Source organism: Astatotilapia calliptera, chromosome 6, assembly GCF_964374335.1.
Source record: "Astatotilapia calliptera chromosome 6, fAstCal68.1, whole genome shotgun sequence".
Taxonomy (NCBI): domain Eukaryota; kingdom Metazoa; phylum Chordata; class Actinopteri; order Cichliformes; family Cichlidae; genus Astatotilapia; species Astatotilapia calliptera.
The window spans coordinates 30,032,117-30,047,215 of NC_137427.1; the positions used below are offsets into that span (position 1 = coordinate 30,032,117).

General features: G+C 45.9%; 1 protein-coding gene across 1 annotated transcript in view; it reads left to right on the forward strand.

The window, feature by feature from the left end:
• LOC113024443 (protein sidekick-1) overlaps positions 1 to 15,099 on the forward strand; it is a 298,320-nt gene that overhangs the window by 266,021 nt on the left and 17,200 nt on the right. The window contains exons 30-33 of the mRNA XM_026171546.2: positions 4,556 to 4,757; positions 8,764 to 8,867; positions 9,021 to 9,091; positions 9,886 to 10,021. Coding sequence (XP_026027331.1) covers positions 4,556 to 4,757; positions 8,764 to 8,867; positions 9,021 to 9,091; positions 9,886 to 10,021 — 513 coding nt within the window. The remainder of the gene's footprint in view (positions 1 to 4,555; positions 4,758 to 8,763; positions 8,868 to 9,020; positions 9,092 to 9,885; positions 10,022 to 15,099) is intronic.

A 15,099-nucleotide genomic window follows, 5' to 3' on the forward strand; every position in this document is an offset into this window, starting at 1 on the left:
GATCTTGCGTGGAGCCCCAGATCGAGGGAGATTATCAGTGGTCTTGTATGTCTTCCATTTTCTGATGATTGCTCCCACAGTTGATTTTTTCACACCAAGCTGCTTGCCTATTGTAGATTCACTCTTCCCAGTCTGGTGCAGGTCTACAATACTTTTCCTGGTGTCCTTCGAAAGCTCTTTGGTCTTGGCCATGGCGGCGTTTGGAGTCTGACTGTTTGAGGCTGTGGACAGGTGTCTTTTATACAGATGATGAGTTCAAACAGGTGCCATTCATACAGGTAACGAGTGGGGGACAGAAAAGCTTCTTACAGAAGACGTTACAGGTCTGTGAGAGCCAGAGATTTTCCTTGTTTGAGGTGACCAAATACTTATTTTCCACCCTAATTTACCAATAAATTCTTTACAAATCCTACCATGTGGATTCATGGATTTTTTTTTCACATTCTGTCTCTCACAGTTGAAGTGTACCTCTGGTGCAAATTACTGACCTCTGTCATCATTTTAAGTGGGGGAACTTGCACAATCGGTGGCTGACTAAATACTTTTTTGCCCCACTGTACAGTGTCAGTGGACAGGTGGAGGTCAAGAAGCTACTCTGAAGGAGGGGAAATGGGGAAATTTAAATTTCTGATTCAGGTCTTCATGGATGCGCAAGCAGGAGATTAAGAGAGAGGTACAACAGCGATTGCCTCCACCGTGTTTTATGTGTTTTGACTGGAGACATTCGCTGTTGTACCTTTTGCTTAACCTCCTGCTTGCGCATTATAGTTTGTGGCTGTTTTCAGCCTGTTGTATTGAAGATCTTGTCAAAATTTATGAAATTATCAACACAAAAGTATCATCAGATTTTGATCCACCAAGTAATGCAGTCCGGAAAGCATCTGACTGCCTTCATTTTTCAGTATGACACAAAAAGACACAACAGAAGTTGTGGTCCAGAGCACAGACCTCAACATTATTGACGCAGTGTGAGATCATCATGACAGAGAAAAGAATAAACGGCAGCCAAACATCCAAAGAAGAGCTTTGAATGTCCTCCAAGAAGCCTGGAGAACTATTCCTGAAGACTACGTAAAGAAATGACAAGAAAGCTTGTCTTGGAGAGTTCAGACTGTGTTGAAGAATAAAGGTGTTCATACCAAATATTTATTTTCAAGCTCATTGAAACTGCACAAACTCAGTTTTTCATTAGATCATTGCATCTATTTTGCTTTTTCCAAGTATAAAGAACTGAGAGGGGGCTTGAGACTTTTGCACAGTACAGTAATTAAGAAAATGGAGAAGGAAAGATGTGGCAGATGGTGTTGAAGATCGAGCACTCCAGAGCTAATACGAGCTTTCTCCCGGAGTGAAATACAGTAAGTGATATTTCACTTAAAAAATGAAGTTGCAATGGTTCTGGTGTCTCTGTGGGCTAACGCATGAATAGGTTTGGTTGCGACGTAGCTCACTGACTTTGGTATATGTCATCCTTGATCTCTCTCTCTCTGTCTCTGCTGTTTTCTCTGTCAGCATAGCAGCACTGAGTAAGCAGTGAAATGCTACAGAAGCATTAAAATATGACAGTTAAGTGATTTTTTGTGGAAACCTGGAATCATTTTGTCAGATACTCTGTTCGCAGCCATCAGTTTGTGTGGTGCATTTTAATTGGATCAGATATCATAACATCCGCAGCGTCATTATCAGGATTTCTTGAGAATAGAGTTCAGTGGTTCTCTGTTCCACTTCAGTAGCATAATGCCCCATTCTTGCTGTGAGATAGACAGAATATCCTAATAGAGATTTCTTTCTGATGATATTGAAGAGACCAACTTAATCCCTAGAAAGAGAAAATTGGCTTTTTGGGTGAGCACGTGAACGTGTGTGTGGATGCATGCCTTAGGGAGAAACCGTTTTGGAAATATGTATCGTTGCTGATGTTTGTACCCAAAAGCGTGAGAGCTGAGAAGGTAACAGAGAACATAGCATATTCAGCTACCTTCAACCCCTTCATCTTCCTCTACTAAAAACTAGAGATGGACCGATCCGATATTAAGTATCGGTATCGGTCCGATACTGACGTAAATTACTGGATCTGATATCGGAGAGAAATAAAAAATGTAATCCGATCCATTAAATATCAAAAAAGCACCTCACAAAACTTGCGACATGGCGTAACTCAGCTCATAACCGTTGCACGTTGGAGCAGTGTGCTCACGTGATAGAGCAGCTGTGTGTATTTGTAGCCTCGCTACCAAACCAGCGTTTCATCTCCGAGGAAGTGATCCCAGAGGGAAGTAAAGCAAGTGTGTAAGTTCATCTCTGAATGTTTGTAAAGCATTCCCACGTTAAGCTTAACAACCAATATATGGAGCAACTGCCTCTCTCTCCCTCTCCTGTTGCTACTTCAATCATGAAACTGCTTAATGATCAGCTGATCGGCTTTTCTGTCGTGACTCCCGTTTCTCTTGTTTGTTTTTGGCCCACTTTGCACCAGAAAGAGGAAACCAGCGGCTGAACAACAGCAGCACATTTAACCTTGATAAGCTGTTGTTAGAATTTATTTAATATTACTTTCTACACCAGGATCTTTTTCTACTAGCTGACGGCTGGTAACTGTGCAGGGGCGGATCCAGCAAAGTTTAGCCAGGGGGGCCGATGGGGCATTAACAGGGAAAAGGGGGCACAAAGACATACTTTTCTTTCTTATTCTCATTTAAAATGTCTAGCTTTTAATAAATAATTATCTGAATCTTACACCCAAAGTTTTAATCTGATATAAAATGTATAGAAGTCCATTACTGTATATAGTAACTGTTAAGTCTAATATACCCTAGTAAGCTATAGTACTTTTTCCTTTGGGAAGGTACCATCTGTTTTTTTCTGTAACGCTGCCGATCTCCGACTGTATTCCCATGTGATGTCTTTGTTGTGTATGTAGGGGGGGGGGTCCTATTCCTCTGCGAGGCAACCTGCATATGGCCAATAAAGCATTCTTTCAATTCAATTCAATTTCAATTCAATTCATATCGGTATCGGCAGATATCCAAATTTATGATATCGGTATCGGACATAAAAAAGTGGTATCGTGCCATCTCTACTAAAAACCCAGTGTTTCCTCTCCTTCCCTCGTGTAGAAATAATATGCAAGTGCTGAAAGGTCCGAACTTGTTCTCGCAATTATGAGTTTATTATCAGAACATGATCTTAACTGTGGAGCAGAACAAAAGGGGAACAGACAGGGAGACACAGATGGTATCAGAAAGACAAAAGAGGGCAGAGAATAGTCACATTTTGAAGGGAGCGAAGAGCAGGGGGAGTGCGGGAAGAAGGAGACAAACAGATCAAATCAAATTATCAAATTACTTTTGATAAGGATGAATGAAGGAAGCCGAGCCTGCCTGGGTGTGTGGTTGTGTGTGCGTTTTGAGAAAATAAGTGCAGATTAATTAAACTTCAGAGAGAATCGATAATGCTTTTATTTCCAGACTTAATCGATAACCCGAAGCCCCTGAAATTAGACAGTTTTGCCCCCAGCCGTGTGTTGTTGTTTGTGTGCCTGCACAGGTACTGCTAATCGCACAGGTACGGTGAACACAGTTGTACAAAGACACTGACTCCCAGAGCCATCTTTCATCCTGTAATTGAATAGCTAAGACACAGATAAACACGCACGCACGCGCACACACACAAGCAATCTGTTGAGAAATGGTTTCTTTGATGCCGCAGTAGTTAGTTGTCTTGTTTCATTTAAACACGTGTTTGCATGGCAGCACTTTTTCACGCTGATGCACATGTTACATAAATGTGGGCTGCCCGTGCCTTGTGCAACAGAAATATTTGCAGCAGATTGTCCATTTTTATCTCCATTTGTCCTGCAAATATCCAGGCGTCTGAGTGACCTGCTGTGTGCAGCAGGCTTATTTCTTAAACATCATTTATACAAAAGACTAGTTCCCTGTAATCAAGGTAAAAGATCAAAGAAACCCCATTTCCCTGCAGCTAGATGTCTGCCCAGAAAACTGATTTCATGGTGACTGTAAAGATGAGCATGACAAAGACAAAATCCATGTCTTAGCAGAGCAGATGAAAGAAAAGATCTTTACATTAAAGCTTTGCGCATGTTTACAGTACTCTCTGCAGTTACAATAGTTGAGGTCATGGTTGTAAAAGAAGAAGACAGGCAACTCTTTATTTTTATCACATTTTCTGATGCCCTACATAACCCGATTTCTCTGACTTACCTGGCTTCTTGTGTGCGTGTGTGTACTTATGTCACGGCCATACTGACTGCTTTTAAGATGTGGATCCTGACTGTGGTTTTCAGAGCTCTTAAGTGCTCTCTCTTCTTTCTTTTGGAGAAATTGTGTTCATCCCTCCAGCTGAGTTCTGGCCTAAGAAAGTGTTGGACTTGCTGCTGTGGAAATATTCGAAGCCTTTGCACATGGAGCTTCGTTTTTTTCATGCGCCTGCCTCCTCTTCAGTTCCACTGTTCTTATCTTTGTCACATCACTTGTTCCACCTTCTCTCTCATGTTATTATCTCGCCTCTTCAAACCTCCTATCCGTGTCTACAGAGCGTCCCCTCCCACCCAGGAAATTGTCCGTTCCTCAAGATGAGGTTGAATCTCGCCAACTCCGCATCCATTGGGTGACCGGTGGCTCAGCCTCCTCGCCGCTGAGGTACTTTACTCTGCAAATCAAGGAGCTGCCCAACGGCGACTGGAAAACCCACACAGCTGACATCCTGCATAACATGACCTCCTGGACTGTTGACAGGTACACGCACACATGCACATACGCACAGCTGCAGTGGTTGATACATCACCCTTTGAATTTGTGGCACTTCATATATAGACAGTTTAAAGTGCAATATTTTGTTTTTTTATTACACTTTTCACACCAAAAACTCAAAAGAAAAAGTGATTTTTCTAACAGTCTCTCACAACTGCAAATGTCAGCATGACTGGCTACTGGCCAAGTTGCAGTGTTTGTCACTGATCCGGAGAAAGTGACAGTCTGCGGCGACAAAAAATATCACGCTGGTGGCTGAATATTACATTGATCTCAAAGACAGGAATGACATGTTTAAGACAGCTTCTCTTTTTGGAGGGATACCAAAACCCATGTGTCACAACAGAATAGTCACAGGTGCCGTCGAGTCATTTTTCACAGCCACCCAGCAATAAGGAGAGTGGCACACTGCAGTACCAGCAGGCTGAGGTGGACAAACAGCAGGGTAACATGTGAAAAAGGATTAAAATGAATATATCTAATAAGCCAGTAAAATATGCCTTCATGGGCTATTTCAGTCAGACTGAAAGTAAAGCAGCACTATCAGTAAGAGTGAGTAAGATTATCTCAGGCTTAGAGAAAATGGCAATAAAAAATATAGATGGCTCTCTTTTGTTTGTTAGTTTTTTTTCCTTAGAGATCCCCAAATTCAAAATTGTTTTTAGCATGACACGCTGAACTTGAATTAATTAAAGCAATCTGTAGAAATCTTATGTTTATGCATCCTCGGGGGAGAGGAGTGGACAGAGAGAAGAAGACGCTGTGAATTTAAAGCAAACAACGGAGAATTATAATAGAGACTGGAAAGTTTTATTTGTTTAGAAGCTGAAGTACAGAAAAGGTTGGTGGAGAATAAACATACACACATGCCACCAAACAAAAACACCAGGGAGAGCAGAGTAATCATAATTACTGCATAAACGGGGAGGATCTCAGTCACCTAATCACACAGGCGCAGCAGGAGCTGCTCTCTGTCTTTTTCTTAATACCTCTATTTTTTCATCTCTTACTCGCTCTGCCTCCGAGCTTTCATGTTTGCGTGCGCTTTTTGTCCCTTCTGTTCCTTTACAATTTTTCATCCCTCTTGCTGTCACCACCTCCTCTCCTCTCCCTCCATCCATCAACAGCCAATGCTTTCAAAAACCATCAGGCTTGTATTTTTTCTTCTACTCATCCTGTACAAGAGGGCTTCAGTCTTATTGCATGTCTTCCTTTTACATTCCCCTCTCTCAGTCCCTCTGTTCTCTACTCCCTCGTGATGGCAGCGGGTGAGAGCAGTCAGACCGGATTGCTACTCCAACTTCCTGATGGTCCGAGTAGCAGGACTATGATGGTGCTTTACCAGCGTGTGGTGTCTGCGTGTGTGTGTGTTCGTGCCTGCTTCGTGGCTGTTTTTGTGTGCTCCTTCACGAGCTATCACAGGGCTATTTGAGATGCTGAAGAGCATTCGCGCCATGTGTCTGCGTCAGTCTTTTTCAACCTGCCTCAGGGAGAGTCTATCTGCCATGATGGCGGTCGCTGCTGTTGTTGTTTTCGAGCTCATTCTATCACTGAACGCTCTCATTAGAGCGCCGGATGGAGGAATTAGCTTACATCTCCACATGCTCACGCTCACACTCACTTCTTATCTATCCTTAATTGTTGTTTTCCACCAAGACATCTTTGGAACCAAAACATCGAAGTCCCCAGGCTGATGTGCAGACACACATATACAGTAAACACACACTTTCACACATTGTCCTTAACGTCCTCCCAGTGCTGTTAGCCCACCCTGTTTAAGCCTGGTGCCTTTGATGTTCTATTCCAATGATAACCACAGCCCCACAGGGCCTTTAGTTGTCCATCATTGGGCCCAGGCTCTTAATTATACAACAAGAGACTGGAGCAGTTTTCCTGTCACCTGCTGGATTTCAGACTGGCCCTGTGCAATCTCCTGTGTCGAGGGAAAACCCTTGCAGGTAGACATGTGGGGAGTAGTGGAATTACTTTTAGTTAGTTATTATATTGAAAAGCCAAGAACACTTCTGCCTTCCACTTATCTTATTTGTTTTTCATTTTGTCTTTCTGTGCAGAGGAAAATTTGACAATTGTTATTCATCTCTGCCTTTCAAATTAGCATTCTATTAAATTACAATATCGCAGAGCATTTGTACCCGAACAGACACCGAAAGGAGTCACATTTTACAAGTCTTCTCATATTTTTCTTTATTTCCCAGTGAGCCACTTCTCAGCAGGAGAGCTGCTGGTACTCTGGCCAGCTTTCCTGCCATCAGCAGCAGCATCCTCGCCACTGTCACAAAAAGCAATAAGAGATTAAAGCACGAGCCTATTGCTAAGGGGAGTTATTGAGGCACAGTGCTCAGCAATGGTACATCTTTCAAGTAAACAGAAAAGCATGAGAGTTGGATTAAGAGTCGGTGCATCCACCGAGACATGTCAGAAGTTATCGCTGGCCACATTTGATCAATGCACATAAGGCAGGGCTCCTCCTGAGGAGGCTCCTCGCGGAGATATGTCACATTCAGCTTTGTACCGACATGTCCAGTTGTCTATTTACAGTTTTACACAAGAGGCTTTTTGTAGGAGTTTTTATAAAATTGTTTTTTCTGCAAAATAATGAGTACATTGCTGTGGTTTTATATTAAAAAAAAACCTGTTAGGTAACTGTGTCAGATGTAAATAAAAAACAGAATGCAGCTATTGCTTCTAAAATCTCATAAATCTGTATTTTATTTGTGTGGTACGGAAGAACATTGAAATCATATTGGATTTTTAAACATTTTACAATTTTGTGAAAAATCTCATTTTATGACAGCAACACATTTTAAAAGTTGGCATGGGGCAACAAAAGGCTAGAAAAGTAAGTAATTATAAAGAAACAGTTGGAGGAACATTTTGTAGCTAATTAGGTTGACTGGCAACAGGTCAGTAACATAATTGGGTATAAAAATGAGCATTTTAGAGAGGTGGAGTTTCTCCGAAATGAGAAAGATGGGCAGAGGTTAATCAGAAAACTGAAACACAGAAATCTGTGTGCAAGGGACAAGGCACAAAATCACTACTGGATGCCTGTGATCTTCAGGGCCTCAGGCAGCACTGCATTAAAAATGGGAATGATGCTATCATGGAAATCACTGCATGGGCTCGGGAACACTTCCAGAAATCATTGTCTGTGAACACAGTTCATAATGAATTGTCATTCACAATTGCAAATTAAAGCTCTATCATACAAATAAGAAACTATACGTGAACATGATCCAGAAATGCTGCTGTCTGTCTGGGCTAAAGACTTTCATCTAAAATTACTGAGAAAACGGGGAAGACTGTTCTGTGGCCGGATGAATTTAAATTTGAAAGAAATTTTGTAAACATGGGGCTGATGTCCTGAGCAATAAATCATATGGAAGTACCTTAGTTCCTTTGGAATTGTCAACTTGCACGTCTGGAAAAGTGAAAGGTATATCTAGATATCCAGAGATCTTTTTTAGGGATAGCCATGCATGTTTCTACAACACGATGCTAAACATGCCCACCTGCACTCAAGCCCTTTAACCAACTGCAAACATTTGGAGCATCCTGGCACGAAAAACACAAAAAGACTCAGGACTGCTGGGCAGCTAGAATCCTGTATCAGACAAGGATGCAACAACATTCGTCTCCCAAATGTCCAGCAGCTGGTCTCCTCACTTCCCAGACATTTACAGACTGTTGTTAAATGAAGAGGAGACACTACACAGTGGTAAACATGGCCATGTACCAACTTTTTTGTTGCTGCCACCAAATTTAAAAACTTTTTTTTTTTAAATTACAGATTACTTTTTACACGGCATCCCAGCTTTATTGGAATTGGGATTGGAGAAATGCAATGAGATTTGCATTACCTCATCCCTTTGAAAAGATGTTGAATCTCGTATCGCTTGCTTTTCCTGCTAAAACTGGTCAAAATACATTTTTTTAAATAATTCTTATATGTGTGTACTTGGATTTAAAGGCTGAAGCCCTTCACTTCTTACAAGTTTCGTATGGTTGCCACCAATGACGTAGGAGACAGCGTCCCCAGCAGAGAGACGGAGGCTGCCACCACTTTGCAGGACGGTGAGAAACTGGGATGCTGACACTGTATGGGAGAAAAGAAGTGGGAAGACGGTGCATTACGTGGATTTGAAAACATTATATGATGTAAGGGGATGGGCAGTGTGTCTGACTTTTCTTTTTCTTCTCCACACTCTCTCTGTGTTTTCTTTCCAGTGCCTAATGAGCCTCCGGTGATTCTCTCAGTGAAGCCGACAACTACTACCTCAGTGCTGGTGCACTGGAAGGTAAGTTCAGACTTCTGACACACCAACAATCCCTGATAAACACAGAGCCGCACAACAAAACATATGGTTCGGGTGCACGTTATTTACTTATTTTGAGGATAAAACCCCTTACAGCCTCTGTGTTAATTTGTACTGCATGTGTTTTATTTCTTGGATGTAATTATTGTTATATATTGAAGCAGGAGAGGTCAGAGAGGAGAAAAGAAAGATTGGAAAAATGGCAGGAGGGCAAAGCAGGCACTAAGATGGACACACAGTCCTGAGATGGGGGAAATGTTTATCTCTTAATGAGTATATACCAGCAGGAGAGATGTTATAGGGCAGAAGAATCCCTCAGCTATCAGTAACATTCAACAACACAGGCAAAAAAAGAGGGGAAGATGGTAAATAGAGCCTGGCTACTTCACTCCTTGTCTTTCTTCCTCTTCTACTTGGAAATGTCTTCTCTCATCCTTGTGGCTTTACGTCAAAGCAGAAGGAGGCAATGAAAAAACAAAGTCACCAGCAATTTCATCATCCTTTACAAGAGTGCCAAACCTACTGAAGCATCACTTTCTCTGTGCAAGTTACAGCCAGACCAATCCAGCAGCCCTTTAAAGTGGACATGCTGATAAAATACTGCTCTGCCAGCCTGTCAGCGTCCTGTCTGTTGCTGTACTACACAAAGGAAATGAAAATAAGCACACACACAGAAAGTTCTCAGAAGCTTAGAAATCTCTTTTTGAGAAAGTAGCATTGTTTTTGTTGTTTGTTTGTTTTAACACGTGCTTGTGTGTGTGTCTGTATGTTTCCAGCGTCCCAGCGATGACAGCGTTAATGGAGTTTTGACTGGATACCGGCTCTATTATAGAGAGCTCCCGGCAAACGCTTCCACTCTCACAGAAGCAGAAGTCCAGACAACCAAAAACAACACAAGTGCCCTCATTACAAGTGAGTACTTCTGCTACTAAAGGAAACAACTGCTCTTTACCCCCCCCCCCCGGTCATCAGACTGTCTGTTATCAGGCTGTTGCTGGAGGACGCCTCGCCGTGGGTTAAATTTTTTTTCTCTGCTGGTTAGGAGAACCAGTATTGCATTAAAACTACATTCTGAATCCTATTTAATTTATCCAGCAAGGATGCCAACATTGCCATCCTTTTATACACACCCACAATGTTCTATAACACTCTGCTGTCCAACTTCAGCATCTCAACCCAAACTACCGAACTAGCAGCCTCCGTTTGCAGCTTTTGATACGACGATGCTACCGTGATGATAATGGCATGTTTACCTTTTGCTGCGGAGATGGAGACAGGAAGGGGATGATTTGGTATGCAGTACAAGTCAAACTGTGGATGTGGTATGTGTTTTAACAATGAGGGTACTAGGAAGTAACAAAAACAGTTTTCTGACTAACAGCTATGGATTTTACAAACAGCCTTGACTGGAAGTCCTATTAGATATGGCTAATAGCAAGCTAATTAAGCTAATGTTAGGTCCATATGTTGAAAATGTATTTGTCAGATTTGGCTTAATGTTTCCAGTTAACTCAGTTTTTAGCTCAAACCTTTTAAAGGGCTCTTAAATGTGGAGCTGATTGCTTCATGCTCTTCATGCCAAAGCTGCAGGTTTTTCCTCTAAATCGTATAATCCCGCTGTGATTTGGATGTGTTGTATTTTTAAGATTACAGAACGGGTAATCTAGTGCTGTCTCGAAACACTAGTTCTGCTTGCTCAAGTATAAACTTCCCCAAATCCAACGAAAAGCAGGACAGAGCAACAAATACTATCTCAAACTTAGGACCTGGCAACTATAAAACGATTAGTTATGTCTATAACTTCTGTTCCCTGAAGGAGAGGAACGAGGTACAACACATAAGTATGGGATATCACGCCCTCGCGTGTCCTGGCTGAAGAAACCTTTATTCACGCCTTTACGGCAGATGACGTGTGATGACACGCGCAAGGCCCCGCCCGCACATATAGCCGCTGCCATCACCGTCATCCCTCAGTTCGATAGCCGCTCTTCACCGAGCCAACTGCTCAGTGGGGCCACCCTGTGTTGTACCTCGTTCCTCTCCTTCAGGGAACAGAAGTTATAGACATAACTAATCGTTCCCTTTCAGTCGATTCACTCGGTACAACACATAAGTATGGGACCTATATACACGCCCCGCAGAGCAGCCACCGAACCGGAACGGGACCACCACATCCTTAGTGAGTGGTAGACCCAGCAGAAAGGACAGCATGAGCCACCGAAGGGGCTGTAACGTCCAACCGATAAAACCGCACAAAAGTGTGCGGCGACGCCCAATTAGCCGCTGCACAAATATCAGCCACAGGCACCCCTCTAAAAAGAGCCCATGAGGTCGCCATCCCCCTGGTGGAATGAGCTCCCACCCCGTGGGGCAACGCAAAACCTCCGGTGCTGTATGCCAGCGAGATAGCCCCTACAATCCAGTGGGACAGCCTCTGTCTGGACAGAGCTCTACCTCTATTTGGATTAGCGAAGCAGACAAACAACTGGTCACACAAACGCACATCCCGAGTGCGCTCAATGTAGGTGCGTAGCGCACGCACCGGACAAAGAGAATGCACCCTCCTCTGCTCCTCAGATTCAAAAGGAGGGGAGCAAAAGCTCAGCAACTCAAACTCCATTGAACTATAAGATGCAGGCATGACCTTGGGAAGATAGGCGGCATTCGGACGCAATACGACCTTGCGGCCATCAGGAGAAAACTGTGTGCAGGCAGGATGCACAGACAGCGCATGAAGGTCCCCCACTCGCTTCGCCGAGGCCAAAGCGAGAAGTAATGCGGTCTTATACGAAAGAAGTTTCATATCTACCGACTCAACGGGTTCAAACGGAGGGCCACAAAGGGCCTCCAGCACCAAAGACAAGTCCCAAGCCGGGACACTGGACTTAAGCACGGGCCTCAGCCGGCGAACCCCTTTCAGAAAACGCACGGCGAGGGGATGCGCACCTGGTGTCACCCCGTCAAAACCGATATGACAAGCAGATATAGCCGCTAAATAAACCTTGATCGTCGAAAACGAAAGGCCTTTATCCAACAGCTCCTGCAGGAATGTCAAAACATCCACAATAGAGCACTGAAATGGGAGAGTGTGGCGGTCCTGGCACCATCGCTCGAAGGCTCGCCATTTGTAAGCGTACAAGCCTCTAGTAGACGAGGCCCTGGCGCTCTGAATCGTCGCTACCACACTAGGCGGCAGACCCTTAGCAACCAAGTTTAACCTCTCAGCAGGTAAGCATGAAGGTGCCACAGATCCGGGCGCGGATGAAACACTTCCCCCCCCGCCTGAGAGAGGAGATCCCTGCGGAGAGGAAGCTGCCAAGGACTTGCTGCAAGCAGGCTGATTATTTCTGCATACCACGACTTCGCGGGCCACCAAGGGGCCACCAGGATCAGAGAGAGGGAATGCCGACGCACCCTCTCCAGAATTGGAGATATCATTTCCACTGGGGGAAATGCATACAGGAGCACGTCTGGCCATTGGTGCGCTAGCGCGTCCAAGCCCAAGGGTGCATCGTGGTCGATTATGGAGAAGTACAGGGGGCAGTGAGCATTCACCCTGGAAGCAAAAAGATCCATTTGCGCCTCGCCAAATAGATCCCAAATCTGAGCCACCATTGAAGGGTGTAACCTCCATTCTCTCACCAGAGGACCCCCCCTGGAGAGAAGGTCCGGCCCCAGGTTCAGGTGGCCCGGGACATGGGTGGCTCTTAGAGTCAGAAAATGAACACTGCACCATAACAGCAGAGAGCGAGACAGCTGCAACAGGGGAAGAGAGCGTGTTCCTCCCTGCCTGTTTATATAAGACACCACTGTTGAATTGTCCGTCCTGACTAAGACATGCTGGCCCTGCAGGACTGGACGGAAACGCTTTAGAGCTAAGAACACTGCTAACAGCTCTAAGTGGTTGATGTGCAGCTGGCGCTGAGCCGCGGACCAGATCCCTCTCACCGACGCACCCTCGCACAGCGCTCCCCACCCACTTAGGGAAGCATCTGTGGACACCACCTTGCGAAACAACACCCTCCCAATCCGAGAGCCCTGGTGCAGTAGCCCGGGCTCCCTCCAAGGACGGAGAGCTAGCATGCAAGACGCAGTTACCGGCAGCCTCCTCCGGAGGCGACGCGAAGCACACAAACGGTGAGAGAGAGTCCAGCGTTGAAACGCTCTCATTTTCAACAGCCCAAGCGGCACTACGGCGATCATAGATGCCATCATGCCCAACAAGCGCAATATCGTCTGGAAACGCAGTCTGCGTCCCCGCTGAAATTGAGCGAGGCAGCGATGAAACGCGGCCACTCTGTGCTCTGACAACCGTGCGCGGCTGGAAAGAGAGCATATTTCCAGACCGAGAAAAGCGATCTGTTGACCTGGGATTAGCGAGCTCTTCTGAAAGTTCACAGAGAACCCCAGTGTCTGAATGTGTGACAGAACCCGCGACAGCTGCGTCTCCGCCTGTTCTCTGGAGCAAGCCACGAGAGCCCAGTCGTCCAGGTAGGCCAAGATGCGGATGCCCCTCTTCCTGAGGGGCGCTAGCGCTGCCTCGGCACATTTCGTAAAGGTGCGGGGAGCGAGCGACAGCCCGAACGGCAGCACTAGGTATTCGTAGGCTACGCCCTCGAATGCAAACCTCAGAAACTGCCTGTGTTTCGGGTGTATAGCGACATGAAAATAAGCATCTGTTAGATCGATTGTCGCAAACCAATCTCCCGGGCCGACTGCACTCAGGAGCTGTCTGAGCGTTAGCATCTTGAACCTGTACGTTCGCAGGTACGTGTTCAAGACTCGCAGGTCGAGGATGGGACGAAGCCCTCCCCCTTTCTTCGGAATGACAAAATAACGGCTGTACCAACCTTTGTCCGTCTCCGAAGCGGGGACCACCCGTATTGCTCTCTTCTGTAATAGCGCCTGTATTTCCTCTCTGAGTACCAAGGCTGCCTCGGGGTTGACAATCGTGTTCACGACTCTTTGGAAACGAGGCGGCTTGACCCGGAACTGCAACCGGTAACCCATGGCAACGGTTTGCAGCACCCACGGAGAGGGGGCGCAAGCGCGCCACTGAGGGAAGTGAGCAGCCAGCCGACTGGCCTGCAGCACTGACGGCGGGGCGCCGTCGCCCCCCAGTGTGTCTGCAGGGGACTGCATCCCCTGCCTGACCTGGCTCATTTCGCCTGCAGGTTGGGCATTTGAGATTGTTTGAGAGTAAACAACACTCTTTATTGATTGCAACATGGGAACATGTACATTTATACATTTTGTTGGGTGCACCTTTTCCGGGGCATAACAATGAAAAACAGCGGGAACACTCGATGTGGTCGCTTGAACAATCAACACATCTGAACCGTGTGCAGGGGTTATGTGCTTGGGAGACCGCGATAGGGAAGTGCAGCGCCTTCTGGGGCTGACAACCTGAACAGAACTTAAGCGGCACCTCTTGTGCGGCAACAGAGGGGTAAGAGCAGCGTCTCCCTGCTGCCGGATCCCTTCCCCACTCGCAATCACAGCTAGGAGGGCTGAGGCTTCTTCCTCCTGGGCGTCGGGTCCCGTCGGGGGCCCGGGGGAGGGCCTTTGCCCCAGGCCGACTGGCGTGGAGCTCGGGCCGGAGTACGTGCTCTCGCCGGCGGCCCTCCCACTCCAGCAGTGGGCGCCGGTCTCTTGCCAGCTGTCAGAGGAGCGGCGGGCCTGTGAGAGCTAGCAGTGGGCTGGGGCTGGCGTCTGGGGATGATGTCGCGCAGAGCTTCCGTCTGCTTCTTCCTCAGATCGAATCTAGCCTGAATGGCTTCAAGTGAATGTCCGAATAACCCAGCCGCAGACACTGGTGCGTCCAGATACACAGCTCTGTCTCTATCAGGGACGTCGGAGAGGGTCAGCCACAGGTGCCTCTGCGCCACCACTGTCGAAGCCATCCCTCTGCCCAGGGAGAGCGCTGCACAGCGAGACGCACGGAGGATGTAATCCGTGGTGACTCTAACCTCGTTAAGAAGAGGTGACAG